This window comes from Rhinolophus sinicus, linkage group LG11 (genome assembly GCF_036562045.2).
Source record: "Rhinolophus sinicus isolate RSC01 linkage group LG11, ASM3656204v1, whole genome shotgun sequence".
In the NCBI taxonomy this organism is placed as follows: Eukaryota; Metazoa; Chordata; class Mammalia; order Chiroptera; family Rhinolophidae; genus Rhinolophus; species Rhinolophus sinicus.
In genome coordinates, this window is record NC_133760.1 from 18,925,777 (window position 1) to 18,951,890 (window position 26,114).

A 26,114-nucleotide genomic window follows, 5' to 3' on the forward strand; every position below is an offset into this window, starting at 1 on the left:
AATAAGTCACTGGAACACCTGGAAACTCATTTTCCGTATATAGAAAGTAGGTATTAAAATGCTTTATTTATTTCCCAAGTTTGTTGTAAGGATTGTGTGAAGTATTGGATATATAATTTTGAAAAGTAGCTACCACTTCTTGAGTGCTTATGATGTGGTAGGCACGATGCTTATGGGTATGCAGTCACTCCCAGGGAGTGGTTACTAGTGGCTTGGTTACCCCCTCGTTTAGGGGGAAAGGGTTTTCTTCCTAATGCGTGAAGTCACGGCCAGTCACCCTCCTTGTTATCGCTCCCGCTAGACTGGAGCAGGGGAAAGCCATAGACTTGGTTGTCTATTCAGCTCCATCTCTTCCAGTGACCCTTGGATTGACCCATCCTATGTATTGAATGAATGAGAGAACAAATGAATGATGTAGACGAGCAAACTCAGGCCTTCACGTTCTTTCGGTCTCCAGGCGATCCAGAGGCCATGGTAAAACCTAAGGCGTGTGGGCCCAAAGTGTGGCCTCCAGCCGCATAAGACTCAACCAGGAGCTGAGCTGGGCCCGACCCCAAACCCAGTGAATCACACTCCAGCAGCCTGACATTTTAAACAGATGCCCCAGCTGAGCCCGATTTGAATCAGAGGAGAGGAATTGCGTCTTGGAGGAGCAATCAAAGTCGGCTTCCCGGAGGAGGCGGCTTCTGGGGACCAGAGAAGAGGTAGGGCGTGTTGAAATTGGCAGTGGGACCCGAGAGGCCAGGGGCTTGTTCACCTCGGTAGCCCCAGAACTCGGCAAACGTCCGTCCAAGCAAACTTTCATTGCTGACGTGCTCCATGAACAAAGCACGGGCACTGAGCCGCGCGATCTCCCCCCACGCATCCAACTTCACCCGGCCCACGCAGTTGCACGCGCATGCGTGCCTGGCCGGGTCCCACCACACTTTCACCGCCACGCCACTGTCCCCGATAGCGGCCAGGGCGCAGGCGCGGGGAGAGCGCGCGCGGGTGATGTCACTCGGCACCGCCCCCGATCCAGGTGGTGTCGCGTACTGACGGCGTCGCGATGGAGTCGAGGGCGGGTAAGGGACAGCTAGGAAGACCGGCGGGTGAGGGACGGCGGGAGAGACGGTGGGGGTGGGCGGGGGGACGCGGAGTGCTGTGGCGGGGCTCCGGGTCGAACCCGCCGCAGGCTCGGACCCAGATGCGGGACCCGGTCGTCGGTGGAATAAAGAAAATGGGAGAAAAGGAAGGAGGGCTACCGGCTGGGCAGGTGGTGGTGTCCGTGGGCCCCCCTACCAGTCATCACAACTGTTTCCCTGAGATCTGCCCTCACTATCCTCCGCATTTTACAGTTCACAGCTGCTGGCAGGGGCAGCACTGGACACCAATGTAACCTACACGCTGGGGCGCTTAATCACTGTCCTCTTAAGTAATGCGTTCTGAGGTCTCCGATGTACCAGGCACTGGGGAGTCCTGCCCCAGCGTCCCTGGACTTTGGTGACTGATTACAGGATTGCCTGGCAAAGATAACACTAGAACTCATGGTGTGCCAGGGTCTGTCAAAACCAGGTTCCACAACCATGAATAAATCCATTCCTGCCCTCAATACACGTGCAGAATGTAAATTGCACAGTAAACAGATGCTGCTAATACAGCGGAATGACAAAAAAGACCTTTGGAGGTGCCTGTGGAGTGCCGGGACTGAGCGTCAGGCTAATGGTAGAAGAGGGACACCCCAGTTGACCTGACCCAGAATTACAGAATAGGGTTTAGGCATTTCACACATTAATATATGTTGTCTTTTATTATCCTAATCGTTTCCTATGTTTTCATAACTTTCTGAGGGCAAGGACCTGCCCTTTTATTCTCTCCCTCTCCCAATTAGCCCATTGCTTTCTAAATGGGAGTCACTCAAATGTTTGTGATGGACTCTCCAGGGCAAGGGCCCCAATTTCTACATTTTTTGTGTCCCACACAGTATCCTGCACAGTGTTGGTGATATGGTAAGACCTCTGGGTTGTTCGTGAAAGTTATAAGTGTAAATAGCCTTATCATAGTTATGTCAGCGTAATTGTTTCTGTTTGAAAAAGTTAAGCAAACAAATGGTGAGGGTGTTCTGAGTTCCTAAAGAAAGAACATCTGTCTGTGACTGAGCACTCAGAGGATGCTTTCTGAGGGAGGTGGCATCTCAGTTAGTCCCAGGTCCAGTGTCTCAGCTGGACCTGGGAGGGGGGCGGGGGAGGGAGAGAGAGAGAGAGAAATGGGCAGGTGTGTGGGGCCAGGGACCAACAGTGGTTGAGCCACTCTTTGAATTCTAAGTGAGGAACGATGGGAGATGAAGCTGCAGTAGACAGCAGGGCTTTGCAGCTCATTTCACACCCAGTGACAGAGGGATCCACAGGACACTGGAGCAGAATGGCAGGGAGACTCCCTGGAGGTGGTGCCAAAGCTGGACCTTGAAGAGTAAGGTTTTGTGGGAGGGACGGAATGCTGAGCAGACTTTTCCAGAAGAGACCAGAAGTGCAGAGCTCCCAGCAGGAAAAAACAAGCCTAGTGCTGGAAACATCTTGCCTGGCCCTTCTCAGGCTGACAGCAGTATTATCTTGGCCTGCATCTTAGAGATGTGTGTTCCCTAAGCACACCTGGTGTTGTTGTTTTTTGGTTTTTTTTTTTAAGTATTTTTGATTTCTGGGGTGGTTCAAAGCACAGCTAGGGTCCAAAGGCACCACCAGTGTTTGCAGTGGGCTCCAAGAGGCTCAGGTCTGGCTGTTAAAGCCTTGTATGCACACTCTGCCAAGAGGATTTAGGTCTGTCCTGAGGGCATCAGCAGTGGAAGCCTTTAGCTGTGGCCCTTACACCTTAGAGCTACACATTTAACAAATTGTTATAAGATGGGTGGGATTGTAAAAGCATTCATCAGTAACAAACAAAAGGTTGGAAAGCACCTATTGCCCATCCGTAGGCGACTGCTTGAGTAAATTTTGACCTGTCTGTATAGTGGAATGCTATGCAACTACATGGAAAGATGAGGGTATTTTTACATATCATATGGACTAATCTGCATTTAGGAAGTAAAAACAACAGCAAAGGACAGAGCAGTGAGTGCAGCTGTATGGATAGCGCACTTCCTTAGGCAAAGAAAATGAGGGTGAGACTGAAAGTGTCTCCAGTGTGAAGCCTGAGATACCTGGGGAAAATTCATGAGAAGACACAGGTGCACTGATTGCCTTTGGGGGCAGGGACCTAGTTCCTAGCAAACAGTGAGGAAAGAGGCTCTTCATTATATTAGATTGGTGCAAAAGTAATTGCAGTTTAAAAGGTTAAAAATAATTGCAAAAACCGCAGTTACTTTTGCACCAACCTAATAGCTCCCTTAGGATGTTTTAAAAATCCATTTACGAAAAATTAAGCTTTTAGAATGTAATTTATTCCCAATTCAAAGCCACACAATTTAGAATGAGACAGGCTTCCAGCCCTGTGCCAACACCCATCCAGGTGACTCCCAGATCTCTTGGCCCTTCTGTTACTTTTGAGCAGCCTCCACTCCTTTAAGGGAGACTGAGGACCTGAGAGGTTAAGCCTGTCCCTCCTTCCTGCCTGGGTGATGAGAGTTCCCCCAGCCACACACACTGTGTGTAGAACCTCACCTTCACAGCCTGGGTATGTATAGTGATGGGAACGCCATCTCAGTTCTCTGAGAGGAAGAGGTCAACTTTTCACACCAGTGTCAGAGGCGCATGTCCCTGATGCACAATGTGTGTGTGTGTGTGTGTGTGTGTGTGTGTGTGTGTCCCTGCAGAGGCCTTTAGATGGCATAAGGCAGGTGACAGCACGTCACTGGGAATTACATCTGGGCACAGAATCTCCTTCCAGGTTGATGGTAGTGAGAGTATACTTGTGCATGAGATTACCGCCTATGAAATTCCTTGCTTCGTAATTTACGATGCTGGCCTTATAATAAATTGTTACGAAAAGAAACCAACTAGTAGCTATCAAAGTGATTTGAAACAAACTTCTGTGCAAGGATATCCTTTTGGACCAACAGAAGCAAAAATTCGGTGACTATTTTAAAATGTATCTCTATGAATGTGCTGGTTTTATGTTTTTTTCCCTACATCACTGGAAACTACTTTTGATATTTCTCCACTCCAAGAGGAGCACATCATTTGTGCAAATTCTGCTTGGGCTGTCCCAATCAAGTAAAATGTATTTGTTGCCTAAAATTGCATCTCCAAAGTTGGATATAGAATAAAAGATTCCCACACTAGCAACGTGTGGTAGCAAAGGGGTGGTAGTTGGTAATCCAAAATAATAGCTGGTTTATAAATCACTTAAGGTTAAGGAAGCTTACTAGATTTCCAGCAAAAATAAACTAATCATAGCCATCTCAAGACTACAGAGAGTGTTAAATGACAGTGCCTTAACTGGGCAGAACTCACATCTCTAAGTGAGGACTCTAGGAAGGCTGGGTTACATGGTTTGGGTTGCATTTTGTTCTGCTACAGGTTAGCAGAACTGGGTTAATTAAACACTTGGGTTATGTTGAACTATTGTAGGACTTGAGCGATTTGTCATGAATGCGAAACTTATCCCTAACCCTGATTTTCTGATGTAGAGATCAGAAGCTGTAGACCCTGGTCTAGCCTGGGTGGAGGGTATAGCTGGAGCAAGCGTGCAGTAGGACCCGGAATGCACACACTGTGGAATTTCTTTCTGCTGTATTAATCAATCACACCCTTTCTTGCGATAGGTGTTTCCAAACAGGACATTCGTGAGCAGATTTGGGACTACATGGAATCACAAAATTTAGCTGACTTTCCCCGACCTGTTCATCACAGGATTCCCAACTTCAAGGTACTGAAGCATTCTTGGAGCAGTGAACAGGAAAACAGGATATTCCTAAATGAATGACATTAGTAATACAGTTACCGTCCTGCGTCATCATGGTGGATTCAAATTCAGTGAACAGTGAGTGGTGGTGTGAAGTCCAAACCACCAGGCCGAGATGTTTTTGTGTTTCGAGACATCTCTCATCATGTTACCTAACCTTGACTCTCAGGGCCTTTTGCTTTTCTGTGCAGCATGGGTTGGTTGGTTGTATCTTGCCATGAGGTGGTGCTCAGTCTACTGTTTACCATCTGATGCAGAGTGAAATGTTTATCCTGGCTGGAAACACTTTATTGTTGTCCCTTTTCACAAAATTGGCTCCCTAAGGGCAGTGAGGGCGCTGTACTCTGAGAAAGAAACCCTACAGCTAGCACCTTTGGAAAGAGGAAGGCCTCGCCAGTTTCCCAAATATTCAGAATAGAAAACAAAGATACCTGTTTATAATAGTATTCGTAGAAAAAAGTCTGCTTGACAGAGGCAACACACGACTCATAATCTTTGGAATGCATGTTTTCAAAGAGAAAGAGAAAGCGCTTTTTCAAAATCATTGCTCTGTCAGGCCTGAAGGATGTGGCCTGTTTACTTGGTATCACCCCCACACCCCCACCTCATTTGGCTGGGCTTTCTCTTTCCAACCTGGCTTCTAAGAAGCAAGCTCCAGCCCTTCTCTCGTCCTTAGCCGAGCTGGTTCCGAGGCCATCCTGTCCCTTTGAAAAACTTCTTTTGGATGGTTTTTGTTGCTACGTGGGTTTGTTTTAGTGCTTGTTACTCCAGCAAGAGAAGTGTACATGAAGTTCAGGGAAAAGGTGAAAGATGAACAGAATCAGTAATGATCTTTAAAAAGCGAATTAACTAGGAGAGGGATGGGAGTTCTGTGTTAGTGCTCTAACCTTGATTTACATGCTCTGTCTTGATTTAGGTGGTAGTTCATTATCTGAAAATTCATCAAGCTGTACTCATGATTTGTATACTTTTTGGGGTGTATATTTTATTTCAGTAATAAAGTGGGGCTAGGCTAGCTTTCTACCCTGACTGCTTTCTCAGATGTTTCATTGGGTGACTCTTAAATCTTGTCTCAGAATTAGCGCTTCTGCCTGTCTGCGTGGGATGCTGGAGCAAACTGCTGTCAGACTGCAATTGTCCTCTGAGTAACACGCAATTGCATTTAAAAACAGGGAGCTTCTCGTGCTGCTGAGCATTTCCCACGCCTTCAGGCATTCAAAATGGCCAGAACCATTAAAGTCAACCCTGATGCTCCCCAGAAAAATGCTCGCTTCCTCATCCTCAACGTAAGTGCAACTCTGTCTGTTTGCCTAACCAGGGCTCTTATCTGGCTTGCCAAAACATCAAAGACCTAGAAGTTTTTTCCAGAATGCAGGAAGTTAAAGTGGACCCCGATAAACCACTGGAAGGCGTTCGGCTGTTGGCACTACAGGTAAATCCCATTTCCCTGAGCTGGAGTCCTGGCTACTGACAGGAAGGCAGTCTCCAGGTGGCTGGTACCGTGTTTCCCCCAAAATAAGACCTAGCCAGATAATCAACTCTAATGAGTCTTTTGGAGCAAAAATTAATATAAGACCCGATCTTATTTAACTATAATATAAGACGAGGTATAATATATAATATAATATAATATAATATAATATAATATAATATAATATAATATAATATAATACCGGGTCTTATATTAATTTTTGCTCCAAAAGACGCATTAGAGCTGATTGTCCGGGTAGGTCTTATTTTCAGTAAACGCATGCAATCCTGTATTTAGAAGGATGATACTTCTGACTCCTGCCCACGCAGAACGTGCCCTGGAGTTGTCTTTTCCAGGAACAGCTCAGAAGTCTTTCAGTTGTTTAGCAGTCAGTCAGAAGTCCTGAATGTTTCTAAATTTAAAGATAAAGGACATTCAAAACGATGACATGGAAGCATTCTCAATTCTGATGTCCTTCGTCAGAAGAGAAAGATTACAATATGTTTATTTTCTCCTGCCATATTTGTAATATTACAATTCTTTGAAACTTGATAACCCGTGAATAAGAAATCTGATACATTGAGTTCCAAAAATATATACATTAGAACAGTGTTTCTTAAATATAGAGGGCCCTTTTGAAGAAAAAAAATGTCCCCAAGTTTGCTTTAAATTAATTTATTATAATTCAATAAGTACAAACATAACATTTGGCATAAATTTGAATGCTCGTAGCTCTTAGGCAACCATAAAACCAAAGTAAGCATATAAATTAAATACAAGGAAAAGTATTAAAGCAATAACATTCAAATAACAGCACTAATTTCACGTAATGAGTGATGTTCTTTTGCTGAAACAGATCACTGCTGATAATGTGAACAGGTGCTAAATGTCGCAGTGCAGCCTCTTTGGAGTTCTGCCTCATGCGACCGCGCTTAGTGTGGTGACCCTGTTCTCCCACAACTCCTGAGAAGCCTGGGTTATGCAGGGCGTCGTTCATCCTGTGTGGTGGAGTGAATACCAGAAAGTAATTTTACAGGGAACCAGGAGGGGTACAGGGATTCCACTCTGGTTCTTCCAGCTATCTTGTGTAGAAGACCATTCTGTCTTCTGTGTGCGGTGCAACCCCAACAGGGGCGTCTGGTTTAGGCTCCTCCACAAGCATTCTTTTTTGCCAGCCTTATTTTCCCAGTCAATAGATCACTTTGATGAACTAGAGGCAATAATAGCAGCAGCAGTGAAGCACACACAGTGGGCAGTTATTCCACAGTGTGACCAGAGGCAGCTCTCTACATGTGTGAGGTTCAGGGTATTCTTACCTGTCAGCTCCTCAAGAGCACAGCATCAAAGGCCATGAACGTGTCAGAGATTTTAGACCTCAGCCAAGGCATCCTGTGAGACGAGTACAGTCAGGTGGCAGGAGAGATTGACTGAGTCCTCACTTTCATTTATTTGGGGGCCTAAACAGCCCAACTGTATTCCAGGCTCTAGGCCAGTCATAGACGTAGTGGTAAAAAAGATGCAGTGACGCCTGTGGTCCCTGTGCTGTAGGTCTAGAGGCTCATCAGTGGTTTCTAGAAATGTTAGTAGGTTAAGAATCACCTAGGAAGCAGGTAAAGTGCAGGTTCCCTAGCCCTACCTGAGTGCAAGCAGGGATGGTGATATCCACTGCCACAGACCACACCTGGGGACACAGTGGCCTGTGCTTAGGGATGCACCGCTTCCCAGGCTCAACCCCAGGCCTTGAATCGGTTTCTGGAGTCTGTTTTTAAAGAACAGCTGATGATGCCTGAGAACCACTGGCCTAGGCAGCATTGACCAATGCTGGCTAATGGTAGTAACCTCTGGGGAGCTTTGAAGACAATCAGTAGCCGATGTCAGGTTCTGAAACAGAAGATCTGACTACATCTGGACCTTGGTAAGTCTTAAAGCTCCCCAGAGAATGCTAACGTACAACTAGGGTTGAGATCCACAGAGCTGGGCGGGAGCAGCTTCTGGAAAACGGAGTAACCAGCATAGTCTGCAGTAAGCCAGAGTCATCTGGAGACTGCAAATGAAATGAACCCCAAACTCTTGAACACTCCAAAGGAAAATAGTATGTGGTCATTACTTGTGTTGAAATACTCTTCCCTTGTGGTTGAAAAACCTTTATTTAATTAAGCCAAACTGTGATTTTATAGACCTTTTGTTGGTCTCACGCTGTCATCTTCTGCACAAAAACTAAAATATACTACTTTTTACACAAAGGATTTTACACATTTTATGATTGCCTCACGGCCTGCCCCTGCATGAGCTACGGAGATGCTTTGAGCAGTGGTTCTCCTGTTTGACCCAGTGGGCTTGTTAAAGCAGATTGCTGGGCCTGCCCCCAGAGCTTCTGATCGTTTCTAACAAGTGCCCAGAGCCCCCAGTTTGAGAAGCCCTGTGTCCTCTGCACGGGGAGAAGCCGTGTGGCACTCCCAATCTGAGAACTACATAGAGGAAAGGGGTGTTGACACAGGTCAGCATAAAATATTGATTATATCAAGTGCTGATCTCTTAGACGGTGACTTATTGAACAGCAAACTAGATGTAAATATTTGATGGAATTACGTCTTTAATGTGGCTATGCTATACCAGTTTCAAATTATAGCAGTAACTGTGTAGTATTTAACGCCGAGAACAGGGGGCACGGGAAAGTTACGTTTGGAAGTTTTATGAGAACAGACCGTTGGATTTGTGTTGTCATTTTTTTGCCTGTAACAATTTTCAGTGGCAAGTAAAGTAGAATTAGTGAGTTTAACAAATGTCCTGCCTCTTCATCCATGGCTGGGTTAAGATAGTGGCTCTAAGAAAAATTGATCTCCAGGCATTATTTACTTGTTTGCAAACAAGTAATTTCCTTGGCACACACCAAAAAAAAAAATGCAGATAATAGTAACTTGCTTCTGTCCCTGAAATGTTAAAAACATACGCAAGAAAGTTCCTGTTTCATTTTGTAATTTGTTGTCTTTCTTTTAAAAGAGCAAAAAAACGTTGTTGGTTCCAACACCACGACTGAGAACAGGCTTGTTTAATAGGATCACACCACCCCCTGGGGCAACTAAAGACATCCTGAGAAAATGTGCCACCTCTCAGGTAAGTGCGAGGAACAAGTCACCCACTAAGGAAAGAAACTGCTCAGCCGCAGCTTCTGAAGTTAGAATTGCATAAAATACACCACAAAGTTTAAAATGTATTTTTAACAAAGTCAAATGAACAGAGATGTTAAAGTATTCAGCAATCCTGTCATTAAGGGAGCCAAGTAGAAAAACTATGAATACATGGATTCCATTTCTGTAACTTGGTTTCTATTTTGCACCAAGCTGGCAAATTACAAATTCTGGTAACAAAGGAAAAAAAAAGAAAGAAAGAAAGGAAAAACAAATTATCTGGTACTCTGGCACCCTCTAGTGTTAACCTGTTTCGTTGTTTCGTGCTCTATAGCGTTTTCTCAAATGCCACCAGAGCAATAGGGTACACAGCATGGAATTTCCAAAATATGTTCAATTAGGAATTGCCTCATCAGTTCTAAATTAATGATTGCTGGTGTGTGTGTGTGTGTGTGTGTGTGTGTGTGTGTGTGTGTGTGTATGTGTGTGTGTGTGTGTGTGTGTGATATAGTAAAACCAAAGTGTGCAAATATTACATCAGGGTGCACTATAATGGACTTTGTCTTGTAGTTTACAGATCAAGAAATAGCATTTGGTGACTTTTCAGACTCCTAGAGTAGACTGGTCATTTGACTCCTAATCTGCTGGAATAAAAAATAGGGCATTGAGATACTCCTTTTTTTAAGGGATTTTCCACTTAAGTCTAATGTATAAGAATTGAATGCTTTATTGTTATTTATTGATAACCTGTTTTATTCCAAAAATAGAATTGAATGTGGCTTACAAAAAATACTTATAAAGTAAAATGTTACAATATGTGTAGAACAAAAGAGCAAAGAGAAAATAAAAATAGAAAAACAGGAGACAGCATTGGTTCTGGGGTCACTGCTCAAAACTGCGAACGCTGTGATCCTCTGCAGTTGGCAGGCATTGATCCCACGTTTCTTGAAGCCGACAGGGAATGTGACCAGTTAGAAGCCATAGGTTCATGCAGTAACAGCAGTCCTTTTCCTGGGATTGAGGCCCAGGTCAGATGTAGCTGTGCTGCTGGTATAGTGGTCTGTGCCACCTGTAACAGCATCCCCCTTCCCCCTGAAAGGTGACCACCACTCTGCTTATTGCCAGGAGTTCCCCGTGAAACACCAGCACTGGCTGGTCCCACATGTGCATTCCTGAAAGTATGGCCGGGCCCACGGTAAAGCTAGACCGGTTCTCATGACAACTTTAATAAGGATTCAACGGCAAAGTTTGGGCTTTTTTATGACATGAGATACTGGATCACCATCAGAGAGCCAGAGTCATGAACCTCAAAAAGATTTTCATTTACTTTATGGCATAGGAAAAATGGGAAAGTGGAGAGAGACTCTTAAGGCCACATCAACTGCAAATGCAAATTTTAGTGCAATTTTTATTTTGGTTGCCAAAGCTTATGGCAGAAATACTGCCACGGTGCATATATACCGTGGAGCCTCTGATACAGCCTTAACTTCCTGGCAGATAAGTCTCTGAATTTGTCCCTCACTGCCACCATCACGCCCCAGCCACCTGTGTCTGTCATCATTTGTCTTTGTATTATATTTACTCTGACTTAGGAGTATTCTGGTAACCACCCCTGTGTGCAGACAGAAAGGTGTCTTAATCGCATGATAAGTCCTTCTACCCATCAGTGACTTTCTGTTGATTTGAACATGACTTTGGAGCATCAGGAGACTCCTGCTTGCTCACGCTGTGTCTGGCCACACTTAGCAGGTGAGGCTGACTGCGTGAGGAAAGAGGAAGTGTGACACACACAGTTACAACACATGAGACTCCACCCAGCTGTCTGCTCACCAAGGCTGCCAGGCACTGAGCCCCTTAAAACAGAGTTGGGGACAAGGGCCATGGACATGAGATGCCTACCTCCGTGGTCACTGAGAGATTAAGAAAAGATAGGTGCCCCACAGTGGGGCACCATGGGCTGATGACTGGTTTGACTGTTAGGAGGCCCCAGACTAATCACATGTACGGATCCCATAAGTGACTTGTCATATATTTGTGGACAGGGGTCAATACCACACCCAGTGATACGCTTCTGCTGGGTACCGCTCCATACAGTGTCCCAGTCTGGTTCCTTAGATTTACCTGTAGCCCTTATTGTCAGAATCATGACATATCGGCCTTCCTGTTTGTTAAATATGGGCCTCCATTAGTTAGCAGACACGGGTGTACTTTTGGTGCGTTTGGCTGAATAGGTAATATTTCAGAAGTGAATGTGCTATACATGAAGATAGTGGCCTCCAGACTTTCATACTGAATAAATATGTCACACCATGTCTTATGTGCCAAATGCTTTACCTCCGTGATCTCGTTTCATTCCAACACCAGTCTGATGAGGCCAGGGGTGGTGTCCCTATCTTAAAGATGAAGAAATTGAAAGTTTACATAGCTTCCTACTGCTGAGGTCACAGGGCAGAGAGGCATCTGGACCCAGTTCTGTGGGATTCCTTTGAGCCTATGTTGTAATCTCCATGCTCTTCTGTGTCATGGAAAAAATGATCTGCTAAATATTATGAAATTGATATCCTATCCATCTGTGCTGTCAGTTCCTCCTGGCATCTTTCCTGGGGAAGAAATGGTGGGAAATTATCCTAAAATGTTTTTCCTGAAATACCATTTCTGCAACGCCTTGTGTTTGCCGTGGGGCTCTGCATGCATTGGCTTCTCGCAGGACGTTGATTCAGACCCTGACTGCTCATCGCCTATGTATTAGGAGGTGGGGCAGCCTGGAGAAGCTTTCAGGTCCGCATGTCTGTCTGCAGGGCGTGAGGAACTACAGCACTCCCGTGGGCTTGGACGCCAGGGTCCTCGTGGACTTGGTTGTGGTGGGATCTGTTGCCGTTTCTGAAAAAGGTAAGATTACAAACAGGAATTCTCGGATGTGACCACTTACCATGCAGTTTGCTGTTCCACCAGCTCTCTGCTTGTCTTGCAGAAGGTGACAGTAAGTGATTTCAGCTTTCTGGGCACAGGCGTGGCCTCGGAAACCGCTGCATCTATTGTTCGTTTCCAAGAGTTAACCCCGCCCCTCCCACTCCTGGCCCCACTCGACACCTTTACAGTACATTTTCACTCTTCTCAATGGGAAAAATAAAGTGAGATAATCTCTCTTCACTTGGTGAAAGATTGTCCCTCTGTTCTTAAGTTGACTGGAACTGGAGCTGAATTTATTTGCAGAGTGTCAGTAAATAGTTGGTTTTGGACAGCCTCCAGTATGTGGGAAACATTAGGTTCTAAGCCTTGTTTTTGTCATGAAGCGGCAGTCTCCCTGACAACATGGGGTGCCCTGAGCCTGCCTGCAAGGCCTGGGGCTTCGCCATACAGGCAGGTAAGCAGCACAGGGTCTGCACTCTGCCAAGCCACCCTGTGGTTTCCAGGGTACCTCATCCCCCTCTGCATTGCTCTGCCCCAAGCCCAGCTTTTTTTAAAAAATATTTTTAAAAGATTTTTATTAAAATATAGTTAACATATAATATTATATTAATTTCAGGCGTACACCATAGTTATTCAACATTTATATACCTAAAGAAGTGATCACCATGTTAAGTCCAGCAACCATCTGACACTGTACACACTGTATCACAATATTATTGACTATATTCCCTATGCTGTATGTTACGTCCCCGTGACTGATTTGTTTTATACCTGGAAATTTGAACCTCTTACTCCCTTTCACCTTTTTCCCCCTCTTTTGTAATTTTTTCAATTACATTTGATATTCGATGTTATTTTATGTTCATTTCAGATGTACAGCATAGTGGTTAGACATTTACATAATTTAAGAAATGATCTTCCCCTGACTAGTCTAGTACCCACCCAGCACTATACATAGATATTACCATATCATTGACTATATTCCCTGTGCTTTACTTTATATCTCCATGACTATATTGTAACTACCAATTTGTACTTCTTAATCCCCTCCCTCACCTTTTGCACTCTGCCCCCAACCCCCTCCCATCTATCACCCCAACAAATCTTGTACCCATCTGACACCATACATAGTTACTGCAATGTTATTGACTATATTCCTTATGCTATACCCTACATCCCTAAAACTACTGTGTAACAACCAATTTGTACTTAATCCTTTCCCCTTTTTTACTTATCTTCCACTCCCCGCCTATCTGGCAACCATCAAAATTTCTCTGTATCTGTGAGTTTCTTTTTGTTTGTTTATTTTGTTCTTTAGAGTCCACACAAAAGTGAAAGCACATTGCATCTGTCTTTCTCTGTCTCACACTCCACTCAGCACAATTCCCTCCAGGTCTATCCAAGCTGCCACAGATGGCAAGAACATTCCCTTCCATTGCCGAGCAATATTCCATTGTATACTTATATATGTACCACCTACTCTTTATTCATCCTTCCATCAACAGACACCCAGGCTGCCTCCACATCTTGGCGATTGTAAACAACGCTGCAATGAACGAATGGATGCACACAGCCCCTCGAAGTAGCACTTTGGGTTTCTTCAGATAATTATCCAGAAGTGGGATTACTAGCTCCTTCTTTATCTCTTGTTATAGCCTTTGTTTTAAAATCTATTTTGTCAGGTATAAGTATTGTTCCCCAGCTTTTGGGGGTTTTCTGGTTTTTTTGTTTGTTTGTTTCCATTTTCATGAAATATTTTTTTCCATCCCTTTGCTATCCGTCTGTATGTCTTTCAATCTGAAGTGTGTTTCTTGTAGGCAACATATATTAGGGTTTTGTTTTCCATTCAGCCCTCGTATGTCTTTTGATTGAAGCATTTAATCTTACATTGAAAGTAATTGTTGATAGATTTTTAGCTATTTCCATTTAATTATTCTTTTTTTTTTTTCTTTTCATCGTAAAGAAGTCGCTTGAACATTCTTTGTAGTACTGGTGGGCTCTGGTACCTGTTGAGAGTGCTCTTTGTGTGTGCTGCTTGTGGGGTTAATTGGGCAGTGCTCTGTGTGGTCTGAAGCCACCCCCCAAGTATGTTGGTTCTGGGGCCTCTTGGGAAGGGCTGTGGTGCAGGCCCAGGTCACCTACTGCCTGTGACCAGCCAGGGACTACCTGGTAGGAGCTGCAAAGTGATCCATGGTTGTTCATTGCCTGTGCTAAACCTGGAGGCGTGTGGGAGAGGTCACATTGTGAACCAAGGACAGCTGCCACCAGTAATGGGCCTGGGTTAACTCTATAAAAATCCAGGACACCCTGAGGCCTGCTGCCACCTACTGGTTCCCTTAAGGTTCAGCAGCTGATAAAGCCTTGTTCGGTATGCAAGTTAGGTGAGGCAGGGTCTCAGGGAGTCACTAGAGTGGGAAGAGTTGTGGTTACCAGGTTAATGTAAATTCTGGTTTGGTGTCAGTGCTGGGCCTGGAGCTACTCAGAAGTCTCAGAACACACCAAGGCAAGTCACCGCGGGCCTGGAGCATTTGGACCCTGATAGTTTCCTAGAAAGAGTGCAGTGTGGGCGGGGCTGACTGCTCCAACGAGAAAGTGCCTTCCTCACTGGGGAAGTTGGGTGGGGTCTCAGTGAGTCAGCAGAGCAAAGCTGCGGAGCTCACCAGGCCAATCAGATTCAGATTTGGCCTGTGGGAGGCTGGTGGGTCTATGCGTGGTTTCTTTACAAGGACATCTGGTTTCCCGCAGCCTCCATCCCACCTGGATTGTTGAAATACCCACGGTTTTTCACAGCCAAATGTTGTGGGGGCTCTTCTGGGCACCAGTACTCCAGGCTGGGGAGACCAATATGAGGCTGGTGTTTCTTGCTTCTCTGGGGGGAACCTCCCTGGCCAGGATACCCTCCTGGTTCTCACCTGCCACAGGGAGGTTTGGGGCCAAACCATCTTGCATCTCTGCCCCTCTTACCAGTCTCGACGTGGCTTCTTTATATCGTTAGCTATAAAACTTATGTTCAGCCAGACTTCAGATGGTTCTCCAGTTTGATTGTTCTACAATTTAGTTGTAATTCTAATGTGTTCATGGAACGAAGCAGGTGCAGTGTTTATCTACTCCACCATCTTGGATCTCCTCTGCCCCAGACCTAGTTTGATGCTCTTTGCAAACAACCTGCTTATTCTTCAGTGGGTTCAGTGGTTCCAGGTGGGATCACCCCATTGCAGACCTGTGCTTGTACAGTGTGATTTGGGGCCCCCACTAGGAAAGCGTTCTCTCTCCTCTCATCCTTCCAAGAGAAAAAAAGGAGAGACTGTCCTGACACACTCATCCCCAGAGCTCTCTTTGAAAAGTAATTGGCCAAAGCCAAGTTCTTCCTTCAGGAGAGATTCCCAGTAAAGTGTTAGTAAGAGATGCTCTAAATCCTTTGTTCCAAACCTTGAGTGTTGTGGGTTTGTTTTTTTTTTTTTAATGCTGGTCTTTAATATTTTCACCTTAAAGTTCTCTCTCTTCCCAGGTCTCCCTTTGAGCTAGTATGTGAGACGTTGTAGTTCTCTATTCTTTGCTTTCTTTGTGCCCAATTACAGATGCTGTACCTGTGTCATCAGGGATGGGCGCACATCAGCACACATTTCCTGTGTGCCTACCATGGACCAGCAGCCAGGCCAGCATGGTGGTCTCCGCCTTGAGCCCACAGTGAATGGGAGGAGCAGACTCAATAGCTGAACTACAATACGATGTGCTTGGTCTTAGAAATGGAAGTTAGGACAGACATCGGTGGGGGTCAGAGGAGGGACCTTGAGCAGGGCATCATCTCAGAAGTGACCTCAGGGTTAGCTCTTGCATGCCAGGTGTTTTTGAGGCAGGTGGAGCAGGAGAGGGAGCAGGAGTGGCATGTTCATATAGTAGGACCCTTTGGGGCTTGGGGCCAGCTTTCCCAAGGCCTTGAGGCCGGGTGACAGGATTTGGGCTATACTCTTCTGTCAGTGGGAAATTAGTAAAGATTTCTCCTTTCAAAAGATCGTCAGGAGTTTTCCTTTTTAGCTCAGGATGCATGAAGAAGAAGATGCATGTAAATGTCACCATCCAGATAGCCCCCTGATTAAAACAACAGAATCACCGTGCATACATTTGGAAACTTTGAATGGCACAGAAAGCATCATGTGTGCACTTTCCTTCCTCCTTTCCCCAAATTCCCACTGTTAGCGGTTCCTTGTGTTGGTGTATGAATACCAGCACCGCGTGAGATAGAGGTATCCTATGTCCTTTGTGTGTGGGGTGTGTGTTCATCCTGTGTGTGTTTTCACGGGAGGGACAGCATTTACAGTACCCTGTGCCATGGATGATGTGTCTCCAAGGTCTTTGCCCCTCAGCGCCGATGGGTCGGCCTCCTCCTATTGAAAAGCCCTGACTGAGAGACATTTAAGTTATCTCCAGGGTTTGGTTTTGGTTTTTCCCTTACAGGTAACACTAGAATGAGGTGTCGTCTTGTCATATGGTCTAGGTGTGCCTTTGGGGACTATCCATGGGATCCTTCCTAGGAGAGGAATTGCTGAACCAAAGGGCGGATTCTAAACCCTGATGGATATCGCTAGATGACCCACCACAAGGTTGCCCACCTCATATCCCCAGCAGCGTATGTCTGGCCTCTCTCCCCACTCGCTTGTTAATAACTATGCAACTTTCATTTTTATACCTGTCTCATAGTGAACAGTGGTATTTCATTAACCTTTGGATTTGCATTTAGTTATGAGTGAAGTTGAACATTTCTCATACGTTTGCTGTTTATCTGCCTGTCTCTTTCTGTGGACTGTTCATATCCTTTGCTGTTTTTCTGTTGAATTGTCTTTCACTTATCTCTTTGCGTGCACAGTTGAAGGCTTTTAATTGTAAAAAAAAAAAAATAATAACATGATTAGATCTGAATTTTAGAAATATGCATGAGCAATGATGCTTCAACTCTTGGTGGTAAAGCTAACGTGAAATTGAAGTCAAAGTTTCTGCACTGTCATGGGCTTCCTACCGAGAGGAATGTCCAGACTCATTTGGGGAGCCAGAAGGCATTTTAATGTTTACTGTCTTGCTGCATTCTTTTCTCCTGCTTAGTTTCAGATAATAATCCCTTGTTGTTGTGCCATCATTTATGAATTTGCAAAAATTGTACTAGTACTGCTTAAATCATCCTTCGTTTGAGAACTGTAGGGGTGAATTGGGTAGCTGTTCAGGGCTTTTTACAAGACAAGGCTATGCCGTCTCAAATCACGTATCCCTGATTTTAGAGTTTTTATTTTCCCTTTAAGTGAAATAGATGAAAAAGATTTTGCCTTTAGTTGAAAGTTGTTCTTAGTCTTTTCAAGAACTCCTCTTGTGTTGCTTTTTTTTTTTTTTTTTAATTGGGGAAGGGGAACAGGACTTTATTGGGGAACAGTGTGTACTTCCAGGACTTTTTTCCAAGTCAAGTTGTTGTTCTTTCAATCTTAGTTGTGGAGGGTGCCATTCAGCTTCAAGTTGTTGTCCTTTCAGTTTTAGTTATAGAGGGCGCAGCTCAGCTCCAGGTCCAGTTGCCATTGTTAGTTGCAGGGGGCGCAGCCCACCATCCCTTGTGGGAGTCGAACCGGCAACCTTGTGGTTGAGAGGACGTGCTCCAACCAACTGAGCCATCCGGGAGGCAGCTCAGCTCAAGGTGCCGTGTTCAATCTTAGTTGCAGGGGGTGCTGCCCACCATCCCTTGCGGGACTCGAGGAGTTGAACTGGCAACCTTGTGGTTGAGAGCCCACTGGCCCATGTGGGAATCAAACCGGCAGCCTTCGGAGTTAGGAGCACAGAGCTCCAACCGCCTGAGCCACCAGGCCGGCCCCTTGTGTTGCTTTTAAGTGTAGTTCTGCTAACATAAAGCTCACTTAAGTGCACGCTCAGTTTCCTTTTGTAGTTATGTTTAAAAAGTTTCGACGTTCACTTCGTTGTGTGTTAACCACTGTACATGTTCAGTGTTGTTACTTATTCCTCTTTGACTCCATTTCCGGTGGGGTCACGAGGGAAGTTTCTATGGACGGACCAGAGATGTTGGATCCAAGTTTGTCCTTTCATTGTGACATAATGAAAAATTTACTCGTGAATGACTCCCCAGACCCTACAGAGATACCGATCCTCTGCATTGTCTCTTAGGCTGGAGAATCGGGAAGGGAGAAGGTTATGCTGACCTTGAATATGCCATGATGGTGTCGATGGGAGCAGTCAGCCAGGCGACGCCAGTGGTGACCATCGTCCACGACTGCCAGGTGCTCCTTGTGGCCCAGCTGAACCACACTCCTCGAAGAGAGTTAGGGGAGGGAGGGAGGGAGGGAGCGAGGTGGGGAGAGAGGGAGAGGGGCAGGCAGACTAGTCTCTGCTGTCAGTCCATGCCATGCCGTGAGTGGTGGTATCGAGGAATGTGGTAGCTAGGCCTCATCCACAGTCGGTTTCGTGAGCTCCGTGCTCACACTGAGCAGTGCAGTGGACACGACTAGAGCCGTAGTCCCCGTCAGCTCCTTTACCTACTTCTGTTTGACCAGGTCGTCCACATACCTGAAGCGCTCCTTGAGGATCACGACCTCACAGTGGACTATATTCTCACTCCTACGAGAGTCATCACCACGGGCTGTGAGCGCCCAAAGCCAAGAGGAATCACGTGGTCCAAGGTGGGTCACCACATGGCCCTGAGGGCAGCCACGGGGTTCCGTGGTCAGCTCTGGGCCGTGGCTCAGAGGCATCTCCTCTTTTACTGTGTGCTCTGGCATGGCAGCGGTACCCAGGCCTGGTGTGGCTGTACGTTAGCGTTACCCTGAGCTTTTGAACAATTCAGCTCCTGAATCGCTATCTCCAGGCGTGGGCCTGCGAATCTACTTTGCAAACCTGTGGGATTCTGATAAGCAGCCAGGTTCAAGGTCTCCTCTACAGGATAGCCAGCTGTAGGAAACAAGCAAATCCACTTGGAGGGCTAATGCCTTGAATCTATTTGCCAGTGGGTTGATAACATTATGCTTAAGAGATACTGCGGTTGGAAGGCCAATGGATGCTTCAAGGCATGAATGACATCTGGGGAAGACAACACATTTCCTGGTTTTGCACTCTTCCCCTGAGTGTGCTTACTCTGTAGAGTTGTTTCACCTTGGGCATTTGGAGGGACCTCAAAGCATTTGCATCAATGAATAAGCATTAGTCTCATGTAAGAGAACTAATTTTTGGTGGAAGTTGTATTTCATATCAGAAATACTCCTGGTGTTTCTGTTTATCTTTGCCAGCAGCTGCTTAAAGATCACCCATCCCAGTCTCCTTATCTCTGGTCAAGTAAAGTGAGAGCCAGAAAGAAAACAACTTATCCAAAATTGTAAAACCAATGTGTGGCTGAGGTAACATTAGAACCCGAATCTCTTCGTTTGGGTTTGGCAACAGATGCCTTGAGAGTCAGATTTCTGATTTGTGTTGGACTTAGCGTGTATTTCTAGGAGACAGGTTTTTAATTTAATCACTTAAAAAGAATACATATTTATAAGTGACTGACATTTGTATGCTCCATTGAAGCGTGATTGTGGCATATAAAAGAAAATTAAATTTCCTTTATACTGTTTTTTTAGTTACAGAGGGGTGGAAATATTTTTTTTTCGTATGTTTGATTAACAAGCAAAATCTTTTAGTTCACATGGCAAGTTAACAAAATGTAACAAATGTTCCTAATTGTCAGCCAGGAAAAACAGAAGCACTGCTGTGGACCTATCCCGAGTATGACATCCAGCCCATCCATTTGGCTCACAGAGCCCTTTCTGTCAGCTGTGGGACAGCAGTCAACCCGAGCTGTTCTTCAGAGTCCAGGGATGGCAAACAGCTGGCAAAAGCCACCTCATAGTCGGGAGATTTTTTCCATCTAGAACTTGCGAGGGAGTATGGACGATTGCACTGCTGTTAGTCTGTCATTCCGTACCCAGTAAACATATTGCTCTGGAAACAAGCAGTTCTGCAGAAAAGCCACGTGTTTGTGCATTTCCATTTCTAAAGATCCCTTTCCATGTGCCAGTGCAGCAGTGCTGTAGACGTTCACTTAGTTTATAATGTGCGGTTAAAACATTTTCATTATTCTTCAGCTGATTACAATTGAGACGTGCGCCAGCCCTGTGATGTGTGCAGAAGGACGTATTTTTGCTTCATATGACATGTGTTAAAGTAGATTTCTTCTGCCTAAGTGTGGAGCCTTGCCCCGTGGGTCAGGTTTCCTGAGAACACTTAATGTCTTCATGAGAGAGCTCTGTGGTTCCATTGGGCAAAAAACACATGGGAGTTACAGCACTTCAGGGGTGGTCACCTGGCCGAGACAGCTCCGGAGTGGGCACCAGCGGAAGTGCGGTATTTACTAGGCAGTGAGGCCCGCTGGTTCCCGCAGCTGCTGCTTGGAGGGGAGTAACATTAGTCCTTCTACGTCAGTATAGTCAAACTTTGTCTCTGATCGTCATTGCAGTTTTCAATGTGGTCATCCTTCCTCAATACCAGATTTAGTAACTTAAGAAGTCTCTCAGAATCAAATTATGACCATTTTAATTCGGTTTTTAAATATTCTGAAAGCACACAAGAACCTGAACTCTTAAGAAGAAGGCAGAGTGGGGGCATGGGAAGGAGTCGGGTTGGCTGGACTTAGGTCATCTGTGGGATTTTTGGGGGGACCCAGAGCCCATAGGGTCCTGGTCTCTGTGAGTTTAGTCACCTTCGGATGAATCAATTCAAAAGAATTGCAGAGGAACAGGTAGGTGAAAAATTCCTCTTGATTAGAAGAGTAGCCGCATCTTGTGGATATCTCCATGGTGTAGACAGGATTCTTTTGTTCTTTGTGTCTGAACAATGAGCAACATTAGAAGGAGCCAGTCTTTCTTTGCGCAGTCTTTCTATGGCAGCTGAGGATCTGCGCCATTCTGAGGACCAGAGTGGACGAGTGCCACCTGCAGAAGCAGCCATGCCAGGGAGCAAGGGTAACATCCGGTTGGAGAGGGCTCTGACCCACAGAAAGGCTTTGCTGGGGTGGAGAGTATTGTGTCCTTAGCACTGGGAGAGAGATCCAAGTATTAAATTAATGACGATTAAGAGCCTTTAGGTTTGTGAGCAGGCACTTGACTGTTCTTAGGTGTTTGTATTTCTTTAAATCTTACTCTAATTCATTGATTTTTAACCTGGGGCCTGTGTGCTTCTTGTGGTTTGGATGTCCATGAACAGACACTGGGAAATTGTACACAGAAGTGTTGGGGAGTCCTAGGGAGGAACGCCCGGCTTCTCTAGAAAGGTCCCTGACACCCTGCCGAGGATAAGAACCATGTTCTAAGTTACATGAGATTCTGAATATAACGAGAACAGGGATGCTAGTCAAACTATTTATTTTTGTAGAAAAATCGTACCTGCCTACCTTGTGTGCTGACCTGTCTTCATGTCCCCATGTCTGTGGGAAGCCCTGTGTCCGGACCACTGTTTGCCTGTTTGTAACGGTGATTGTTCATAAGCTTCATGCCCAAAAGAAAGACAGAGAGCATGGTTACAGAATGAGGACTGTCAAAAAGAGCTAAAGAGTGTTATTCTGTTCCTTTTCTGCCTCCTGATTCTTCTGACAATATGAAACGAGTTCTGCCCCAGGCTCAGCTGTCCACGCTCAGCCTGACCTGTGGCACAGGCCTTCCCAGTGCCACTGCCCCAGCAGGACAGCGCCAGCAGTCCACATTGCAGGCTGGATCCAGCCAATTCCAGCCTGTTCTGGAGGGCTCCACAGTTGAGAGCCTCCTTTGTTGCAGGTTTCAGGAAATATTTGTTGCTTGGTTAGGCCAAAAAGCCAAAGATGTCCTTTGGATAGAAGTCCTAGTCGTTGAGACTTAACATTTTGTGTAGTATTTATTATTTGAGACTCATTGCTAGAACTGTTTTCAAAGGTGGTGTTCTTGCCTTGTGTCTGCGTTTTCGGTGACACCTTGAAAGGGTTGGTTTCTGAGACATGGTCCTTCAGTGGAGAGGAGGAAGAGGAGATCCATGTGGCTTATTAAAGACCTCATACCCCACAAAGGCATAGGCTGGGGGGAGGGGCCAGGTATGGAGGCAGAAACCCCCCGTTTTCCTGGGAAGCCAGCAGGGGAGTTGCCATTTGTGACCCTGTAACCCTCATCATAGTGACCTTAGCTGCTACTCTGTGTAGGAGGCCGTCGGTTTTCTGCTTCCTGGGACTCTAGAAAAGTAGAGAAAGCTGTCCGTTCTTGCCAGCTGCCATGGCATGTTGGCAAGGGGGTTCAAAGCTACTGAGTAAGACACTCAGGGACTCACATTACAGAGGGTCAGGTGGGACCATTCACATCTAATCCATTGGTGCACATGGCACACAGAGACTGCTGCCAAGAGCGTGTGTGGCCGAGGCCTCTGTGTGACTTTGATTTCTCCTCCCTCATGACCAAGTTGTAGTCCCTTTGGACACTCGGAGAATAGCTGGAACTGCTTTATTTTTTCAGATCAGCTATGAGATGATGGGGAAAATCCCAATACTCAGAAGTCTTCGCTCCCGAGAACAGCAGGCTGGGAAAGATGTCACCCTTCAGGATGAGCACCGGCGCCTTCTGGAAACCCGCAGCCAGCAGACAGCTCCCCCGGGCGCTGTCAGAAGACCCTGGGACCCAGCCCCGCGGGAGTCAGGTTCCGTGCAAGGGGAGGATGTGACTTCTGACACTGTTTATGTTGGGAACCTCCCCTGGGATACCCGAGTGAGTGAGCTAAAGAGAGCCCTCAGAGAACTCGGCGCAGCCCCACTGCGGCTTACCTGGCAGGGACCACGGCACAGGGCCTTCCTCCATTATCCGGACTCAGCCTCAGCCCAGCAAGCCGTCTCCTGCTTGCAGGGCTTGCGCCTGGGTGCCAACACCTTGAAGGTGGCACTGGCCAGGCAGCAGAGAGCCAATGACCCAGGGGGCAGCCGTGCTGGAGAGCTGCATCCTGACCCTTACCCAACCATCTGATCTGTGACGAGTCCCACTCCGGTCTCCATGGAACTTCAGATGCCTGCATAGTAGGACGCCACAAAGCTGCTGCTGCATGAGCTGCTCTGACAAAGTTCAGTTCTTTTTAGGAAGTCTCCGCCTTCGGTTACTGCCTGGGGATGTCCTGATGAGTAGGAGCTATTAGCCAGTAGCACATTTCCCACGTTTAGGAGGCTGGAATGTATTCAGTCCGTGGTCCTTTAGCCTGCTGGATGTTATATCTGTGCTGGTTTCTCTGTAGAGATAGCAGTTGAGAAGGTTTAGGGGACTAAGTGAGCGATAAATAAGTAGGAGTAAGTGGGGACAGTGATTTAGGAGAATCTGAGTCTGGATTTGAGGGAAGTAGGAAATTGAAAAACAGTGGACAAGAGGATCCTTCCAGAAGAGGCCCTGGCAGGGACCACAGGCAGAAGCACAGTAGGACTAAGCAGAAAATGCTCTTGTGCCCCAGGACCCTTGGCCTGGCACTAAGAGGGGAAAACTGTATGCAAATCGCAGAACTCAAGTAGTTCAACCTCCTGGGTGCAAACTGCTTATCTCAACTCAGTCCTGGTGTCAGAGATGGAGAGCTGACCCGACATGAACCTTTGGTTCAGTGGTCTCACCTCTGTCCTCTCCTTACCTTTCTAACCTTATTCCTCCCTCTGGGTGAACACCCCTTCGCTCTCTACTCTTTGCCAGCTGCCCCTGAACACAGCAGGAAGCGCTGTCTCGTAGGAGATACTGGCTTTGGAAAGTGAGTCATCCAGGCCTGCATCACAGACAAAGTCCTGCAAACACACACTCACATTTGCCCTGTGCCTTATGTTTTCCAGGTTTTTTTCCTCCAGTTCCTTGTTCCTAAAAAACAAGCTGGATTTTGGCTGAACTATGCTTTCCGAACAGAAGCGCTTTTGCAATTGATCCTGGGCAAAAAGTCAAAATAAGCATTTAAGTGGAGATTTTATTTTTTCAAATGTACATGCATTGGAAATTTTGTTTTTTCACCAGGGGTTCTTACTGGGTGTATTTTAAGCACGCTATTATGCCTCAAGAGGGCAGGCCTTGCACAGACTTTCAAAAAATATTCTCAGGGCACTCAGTTTTTCTTTCAAAAAGCTTTTTCTCATTGGTTTTACAATGAAAATACTGTGGAGACTTCGGAAAGAAGATCTCTCCTAGACCTTAAACAAATAGATATATTTCCAGCAAAATGGGCTAATTTGGGAACAACAAAGAATTGCAATTCAGGACATGTGGTCTAATGGTGAACCATGTGCAAGTCCTCAGAAACAAAGGAGAGGAATGCTCTTTTATGGACTTGGGAGGGGCTGTTGTAAACAGAGACCATTGGAGGAAACTGAGTTCAAAGTGTAGTGACTTTTCATTGGCCAAGTTATGATGGTCGCTCATTGGCTGAGCTGTTACTGGGCAGGGAGGAACCTTTTCTTCTGCTGAGGCAGTAAAGTACCCTGTTTCCCCCAAAATAAGACCTAGCTGGACAATCAGCTCTAATGCGTCTTTTGGAGCAAAAATTAATATAAGACCCGGTCTTTTATATAAGACCAAATCTTATATTATAGTAAAATAAGACCGGGTCTTATATTAATTTTTGCTCCAAAAGCAAAGATTAACCAAAATCAACATTAGAGCTGATTGTTCGTCTAGGTCTTATTTTCAGGGAAACACGGTAGAATCACGCCCAGTGGAAGATGAAGGGTATGAGTGACTCGTGCATGCGAGTTCTCTCTTCTAACCTCCCAATTCCACTTTAAATGAAGTTTCTGTATTCATTTTCACATTTAGATTTGCTCATCAAATGCAGACCCCTTTTCCAAGTTGTCATGAATAAAATGGAGTGGAGAAATATCTCAAAACAGACCAGGATTTTGCCTTGGGACCTCGGGGCTACTTCTTTCTTGGCCTGAACAACCTACCCTCCTCTGCACATTCGTTCATTTTGCCACTGTGCATGCGGCAGGGATGTCAGAGGCTGACTGACCACCCAATCCATAGTAGCGACCTGATCTTCTTAACTCCTCACTCTTTTTTTTTTTTGTTTGGTTGGTTTTCTTTTTTTCCAAAATACCTCCTGTATGTGGCATGTTCTTGTTTAGTTTTTGTTGACTCTTTAATTGTTGGTTTGCCCCCGTTAAAACAGAACTCCAGGAGAATAGGAAAGGAATCTGTGCCTATCTCTTTCACTCCCCGCTGTGCCCCAGCTGTGAGAACAACTCCTGGCAAATACGTAGCAACCCAGGAAAAACGTAATATGTGAATGCATCCATCAGTGCCAAGAGAGGGGGCCACTGGATCTAGATCACACCACCCGCAGCCCTGTCAAGCTGTGCCTGACACCAACCTGCCTTAGACTGTTGAGTTATACAAATCAACAATGATCCCTATGGTTAAGCCAGGTCACTTGGGTCTTCTGTCACTGGCGGCCAGAATAATCCAGATATATTGATACACAGGTAATCTGAATGAGTTTATCATTTTTATATCTCTGGAAAATAGATTAGTATAAAAAAACTAAAGACCACATGCCTGAGATATCGGTACCCCAAATGTAACAGCTGCCCCTACCTTCCAGTCTTCCATCCTGCCTAGGGCAGGCCTTGGATATGCTTTCTCAGGGCTGCCAGGAAGAGCACTCAGATAATAAGGCAAGTGCTCAGTGACCCAGCTTTTTGTTCCCAAGACTCTTGAGTACTTGTCAAGAATAATAATCATGTA

General features: G+C 45.7%; 1 protein-coding gene across 7 annotated transcripts; it reads left to right on the forward strand.

Annotated features, from left to right (window-relative positions):
* Nucleotides 1–951: 951 nt before the first annotated feature.
* On the forward strand, nucleotides 952–25,559 carry MTHFSD (methenyltetrahydrofolate synthetase domain containing). 7 transcript variants are annotated; one of them, XM_019747135.2, is made up of 8 exons: nucleotides 952–1,064; nucleotides 4,736–4,839; nucleotides 6,048–6,161; nucleotides 9,347–9,460; nucleotides 12,273–12,363; nucleotides 18,541–18,653; nucleotides 18,927–19,052; nucleotides 22,878–25,559. In XM_019747135.2, exons 1-8 carry the CDS (start codon nucleotides 1,049–1,051, stop codon nucleotides 23,376–23,378), a joined length of 1,179 nt encoding a protein of 392 aa, XP_019602694.2. In that variant the 5' UTR covers nucleotides 952–1,048; the 3' UTR covers nucleotides 23,379–25,559. The 7 variants fall into 7 exon arrangements, with proteins under 7 accessions (XP_019602694.2, XP_019602693.2, XP_074170579.1 ...); XM_019747134.2 differs by lacking the exon at nucleotides 6,048–6,161 and adding an exon at nucleotides 6,194–6,307; XM_074314478.1 differs by having other exon boundaries at nucleotides 1,034–1,091.
* Nucleotides 25,560–26,114: the final 555 nt, after the last annotated feature.